The sequence below is a fragment of the Mytilus edulis genome, chromosome 4 (genome assembly GCF_963676685.1).
Source record: "Mytilus edulis chromosome 4, xbMytEdul2.2, whole genome shotgun sequence".
NCBI classification, from domain to species: Eukaryota; Metazoa; Mollusca; class Bivalvia; order Mytilida; family Mytilidae; genus Mytilus; species Mytilus edulis.
The window spans coordinates 37183301-37189907 of record NC_092347.1 but is presented as its reverse complement, the minus strand read 5'-3'; the positions used below and the strand labels follow the sequence as shown (position 1 = coordinate 37189907).

At 30.5% G+C, this 6607-nt stretch overlaps 1 protein-coding gene across 1 annotated transcript in view; it reads left to right on the top strand.

The window, feature by feature from the left end:
- The first annotated feature begins 597 nt into the window (after positions 1-597).
- LOC139519602 (uncharacterized) overlaps positions 598-6607 on the top strand; it is a 32135-nt gene continuing 26125 nt past the window's right edge. The window contains exons 1-3 of the mRNA XM_071311782.1: positions 598-679; positions 1994-2182; positions 5702-6013. Coding sequence (XP_071167883.1) covers positions 2017-2182; positions 5702-6013 — 478 coding nt within the window. The 5' untranslated portion in view covers positions 598-679; positions 1994-2016. The remainder of the gene's footprint in view (positions 680-1993; positions 2183-5701; positions 6014-6607) is intronic.

Genomic DNA, 6607 nt, shown 5'->3' with positions numbered 1-6607 from the left:
AAAATATTTTGTTGGGTTTCTTACGGCTGTGAAGGAGTAACATGACAAGAAGAAACTGTTTTAGGGAGATAACTCTTACAAGAAATGTGTTGGGATGAACGGTGTTAGTTGGAAAGCGTTGAAACTGGTCGATATTATATAACAAATATCTTAGCGAAATCTTGCGAATTAATTGTTTTTTCTTCAAGAATTAAAAGAGGCGGGAAAAAATGATAATCAGAACAAAACCAAATTTTCATAAAACAGTTGGTAAGAATACCTAGTTATGACCATATCGATGGGAGTTCCAACATAGAATTGCTGACTACACATGTACTAGACTGCGTTTTGTTTACAAAACATTACGAACCATTAGTGACATTGAAATCAAAAGCATTGGATATGTATGATATAGTTTTATCTAATTTTTAAAAGAGAAGAAAAAATAAATTACAAATACACTTATCATATCGTCACTATAAAGCATCAATATTCCCTTTCAAATATCAACGCAATTACACTAATATATTTTCCGACAAGAATTATATCTAGTATTTAGGAAAGACCAATTATGTATTGTCTAGTTATTTAAATAATGTTTATCGCATTACTACGATTGTGATATTGATATACCAGTTATATTCGAAATACTTTACATAATATTCTCAGTAGGATATATGTTCATAAACAACCAAACACGGTCAGTAAAATAATATTGTAAATATCAACATAGGTAATATAACTTTGTAACAGCATTTCATTTGAGTGTGAATTTAAGGGTTTTTATGTTAAATAATACTAGGTTCACTACGATAAGGTCTTTAAATTCCTTGTAAATCTAAAATTGGGTTTAAGCTCTCTGGTGACTTCTAGAAGTTCAATTGTTATTATAACAGTTGTCTGTAACTATTTCATATCTTCCATTGATTATTATTAAATCAATTTAATCTCAAACGGATTGCCTTTACCTGTTAATATTTGCTAATCAGACAAAACATGATGTGTTTTAAAAAACGATGGAAGTTTATATTTCATTTGTAACAAACGTATTCTAATATTTTAATTGATTTTTTCAAAACAAGTGGTTGGCGAATACTTACATAACCTTAATCTTGGTTCATACTAAAAATGGTGATTTTTTGGTACATGGACATTATGGAATATGTGTGCACTCATATCTTTGTTTAGAATCAGATACTGGTTTAACCGTTTACAAGGTGCGTCAATACTGTATTCGAATATTTTTAGAATACTGATCAGAGATTGACTAGTTCAAAATAATAACATCATAATTAAGTCAATCTGATACTAGAAAACTATTATTAGCTTATTTTGACAATATTCTTTCAATAGGTTGACAAGCAATTTAACGTTAGATACGGTGCTTTTAAATAGTTTTCAAGAGGAGTATTGTGATAATTTTGTATAGATACTTTTATCAAATTTAAAAAATCTAAGGGATCAACGATTACCAAAATATTAACTATAATTATCTTTAAAGATATATCAAAATGTACAATTCCATTAACAAACCAATGTTGTTTTACCTTCATTTTGTTTGCCTTTGTTGACAAAGTTGTTTGTTTTATAATGATTAGGACAATAACACAATGCTGACTGCTGCTCCATTATATTTTACATTAATTTTGTACCTTTTCGTTTGCTTGTTTTTGCTCAATATAATAGTATTTTACCCAATAGCTATACAAGTGAGAGGTTTAACTAGCCATAAAACCAGGTTCAATTCACCATTTTCTACATGAGGAATTACCTGTTCAAGTCAAGAGTATGAAATTTGTTTTCCATACGTTTGATGTGTATAAACTTATGATCTTGCCATACTAGTATGTTAATGAACTATCTGTTTTGAATTTTCCGCGTGGTTATTATGAAAGTATCGTGTCATATACATGTATCTTTCTTCTTTTGTAATAACTGTTTCGCCTTTATTAATTTTCTTGACAGAATTTGTCCTTACTAGATAAAACAAAAAAATGCATTGGTTTGATTTTAGATGAAACCGTAAATAGTAAAATAATGTTATCGAGCACGTGGTTGCAAATAGCTGTTTGTACAATCATCACCTGTATGGTCTTGATTAATAATGACATCATACTACTAGTTTTGATGTTAATCGTGGTTGCTCTATCCATGAGAGACATGTGGTGGCATCAGGAAATTCAAAGAAACAATAGATGTTCAGGTTAGTTTTTATTTTTTTAATTTTTATTAATGATTGAATTTAAAACTCAAAACGTTTATTTACATTTGTTGTTGAAGTTCGCTTGGGAAACGAATCGGTTCAAGAACAAGAAAATCCTAAATAAACAGTGAATAAAAGCATTGTTCTTTTTCAATATGACAATGTAAAGCATCTTTATTTTCGCATAATATTTCCATATGTGTACAAACAATTTTTAAATTTCTTCATCTTGGACTGTAACAACTAAACTAAGAACTCTGCACTGTTGGACTGCCTTATAGAAAACCACCTGTTACTGAACGTATCATTAAAAGGACGAGATAATTCAGATTATTATTGCATTTTTAAGTCATTATTTGCTACATTAGGTAAAACATGTTTTTCCTGTCAAAAGAACATAGGTACTTTGAAACACATTCACCGAGATTTCATGGACAAAAAATCAGATCATATAGATGTTATTGCAAACAATGCAGTACCAGAATATTAGAAGGAAGATCCAAAGTTATTTTATAGTCGCAAAGTCGGCATTATATTTATTTGCGGATTCAACTTAAGAAAAACTATGACATCGTGATACTTCCATTTAACTCAAGAAACGAAAACTTGTGTAATTGCAGATATTAAAACTCGTCATTTTACGTTGAAATTATCAACATACAATTTCAAAATTCTTATTCAAATTCAAAGTAAGGAAAACCGAAATGAAAGGGGGAAAGTAAAAATAACACATTTATCAATATTTGAAATTAACAAACACTCACACGACAAGACTTTCAAATTAGAGATTTATTGCAATTTGTATCCTTTAAATGTATTCATTTTCAAAGACACACTTACACTATATATATTTGAGATCCAAGTTAAGTTGAAATTAAGAATGAAAATTGGGAATGTGTCAAAGAAATAATAACCAAACCAAAGAGCAGACAACAGCCGAAGGACACCAATTGCGTCTGCAATGCAGCGAGAAACTTCCGCACCTGGAGGCGTGATTCAGCTAGCCCCTAATCAAAAATAGATAGTAGTTCAGTGATAATGGGCGTCATACTAAACATGAATACATGAATCTCAAAGTACAACTATAATACGGGATTTCTTTACGTTACGTTTTTTTGTCAGAATTTCACTGTTACTCCTAACTCCCATTGGCTTATAAACAATAATTCAAATAGTTAGTTCAGAGAAAAAATATTTTATAGTGTTGTATCTCAACTGTATCTTATGTTTTTTTTGGCTGTTTAAGTGCCAGTCTGCCTATGAATCAGGCAATGGTGAAAACATGACCCAAAAAAAACCACCCAATTTGACATTGATTTCAGTTCATAAAATGTAGTTATGCACAAAAATAACATTCATTTCTGTTTTCCGTTCTGGTAATACAAGATACAATTTGGTTGAAATGCACTAGAAATTAACGAATAAGGGGAGATAACTCTGTAATTTGCTATCATTCTAACCAATTTTCTAACCAAGTTATTTGATATTACAGACACACACAAACGAAAGACCAATTATTTTTAACTCAGGATGATGATTAGTATTAAATAGAATGATTAGCTCAGTGGGTTTTTTCTGATCATGTTTTGATTTTTACCTAAATTGCCTGATTCTTACAAAGACTGGCACTTAATAATTTTATAATTTTTATCAAAATTATCTTTAAGTACTATGATCAAACTGTACTTACGGTTGGAAACATAATCTTTAAACAACTCTACAATGACATTATAAAGATTAATTTCAAATACTACATTGTTTTGTAGTGAAATGTTCCCAAAAACCAAGGAATGTTTTATTTAATTTAGTTGCTTGTTTCTTAAAATAAGAATTGAACAAAGACTTACTCTTAACGTACGTAAATTCGATTCCTATATAAATTTCAATGTCTCAGTCAAATATTTATGATATGGAGTGTCAAAACTTTGAATTAAGTGTTTCCAACATTCACCATTGGTTTTCCCTAAAGGATTTACTCGAGGTACTGTACACAAATGATTATTTGCATTTAAAACAATTTTGGTATTTGTTTAAATGCCTCTAAAGTGGTATGTTCATGATTCTTAACGCAACGCTAAAAAAAAACCTTTGTGTCCAGATTTATGCCTTCAAACATATGCTCATCAAATTAGATATACAATCTTTCAATCGGCTTTTGCTAAACCTTCAACATTCAATTTTCCAATTTAACATTTTTTCTGAATGTGCAAATATATTACCAAAATTATTTCATGCGGAGCTTACTTTTTAAATTGCATAAGGTCATTTTATTAGTGTGATAAGGATAATTGCCGTTTCAATTGAAATTGCATCCTGATCACGTATCAGTGTCACCAAACGGATATACCATAGAATTGTATGATATTGTATGAAAAGAAGAGTTAAAAATTTCAGAAATTTAAAGTATCGGCTATCTTATAATTCTGTTTAAAACATTTCTAATCATGAATTAAATATAAGTTGTGCTTTAAAAAACCTTTCTTCTATAACGCTAGATCAATACCTGTGCTTGTGGACCATCATTCCCCATAGATACTATCCGTTCAGTCTGCTAAGTAGTCAGTATTTCGGTCCTGATATGATTTATTACAAACCTTTCTTCAAATATCCGTCAATAAATTTTGAAATGATTAGAAACTAAGGTTTCAACACCCTCAGGTAAACTTGAACTTATATGGATTTGGCTATTTTAAGGTTATTTTAAATATTCCATAGCTCTTCAATTTGTTTGGTTTATGTACATCTTAGGCCTTCAAATATTCGACTTTCAGCCTTCCCGATGAAGAAAAAAACAAGAATGGCGCTTCGGACGCATGCAATTTATAACGTGTTGCTTTCATTTGTATACAGCACTGGGTCGATACCTTTGCTGATGGACTATCAGTCCACGTTGGTATTATCATCTCAGTAGTCGGTGACTCGGTACTAACATGATTTATAACAAACTTTTCTAAAATTGTCCGTAAATGAATTTTGAGTTATTAAAAACTAAGGTTTAAACTTCTTCAAGCACAGCGTTGAAGATAGATCCAGAAAAAGCGCCCCGGAAGCATGAAATAGACATCGTAGTTTTTATTATTTTTTCAAATAGTTTTCTTTTATCTAATAAAAGACTTAAAATCTGTATTGTGGTGCTGAAACTTATCTGCAAGTGTTGCTCTTCACCTTATGCAATTTATTCAAAATTCTGACCAAATTACAATTTGTTTTATTAAACTAAACTGTTCAATGTTGTATATATTAATAAAGAGTATAGTAATAAATGAGAATATGTAGTATTAGTGACAGTCAAGTTATTATGTAATAAATTGTACTGAATTTAAATACCGAAATGCAAAAAATAAACTTGAAAAATCACCTAGATGACCAACCGAAAAGATTATTTTTAAAGGCATAAGGTAAATATTTCGAAATATTTTTTCTCTTCACATACATTTTGCTCTATAAATATTTTTTTTTCGCAACTATAACGCTAGCTATCATTACCAAAATGTGAATAAATCCAAAATATCTTTGCAGATAAATGGTCAATAGCCTTACAACCAGATTGCAAAACTGTTTCCGCTGGCACCAGTTTGACTATTATTTGCAATATCTACAATTTACCCGATGATACTACAACAACAAACATATCGTGGTTTGTAAAACGAAATGTCAATAGTCATGCCACTCGTTTGTCAGTCGAATCTGAAAAGTATTCAGTAGGGCAATCAGAAAAGCCATCGCTTACCATACACGAATTTTCTCTGGAGGATGAAGGAATTTACATATGCGAAGTAGAAAACGATGTAGGACTAAAGAAGAGTGGATCCTCAAATCTACAATTTATTGGTGAGCATTTAAGCTATTATAATAAGTACACTAACCTTTCGAGCGAAGGTGACATTCTTAACGTCAATAAACAGTATTTAACAACTGACTTGTGTATACCGAAACAATCGTGCACTAATATGACTTTGTTCTAGAAAAGTGGGAATAAAAAGGCCATCAAATTTACGATTTTCCTAGATCTTTTTTTTTTATTTTTCGCATAAAGATTAGAAGCCAAATAGAGCATATTACTGAGAATTTTATTGAACACATTGAGGAGACATCACGTGACGCGGGTTTATATTAACAGAAAACTTCGTCTTTTTATTTCTTTTTAGGTGGGGACGTTGAAGACGCAACATGTCTAACGACGGAATACACACAATGTATTTCTTTTGTCATTGTAGAAAATTGACGTTTCGATCACAGTTCACGAGCAGTGCATGCTTTGGATTCTATTGATCCGGTGTAACTTTAAAACACGTTTATCGATTATTTTCATACAATGTACATTTTTCAGCAGCAGCTAGTAACATAGATTTGTATTTTTATCTAGGAACAGACGTTTTATTGTAGGATTTCACTGAGATTTACGGACCTAGCAAGCGATTTTTA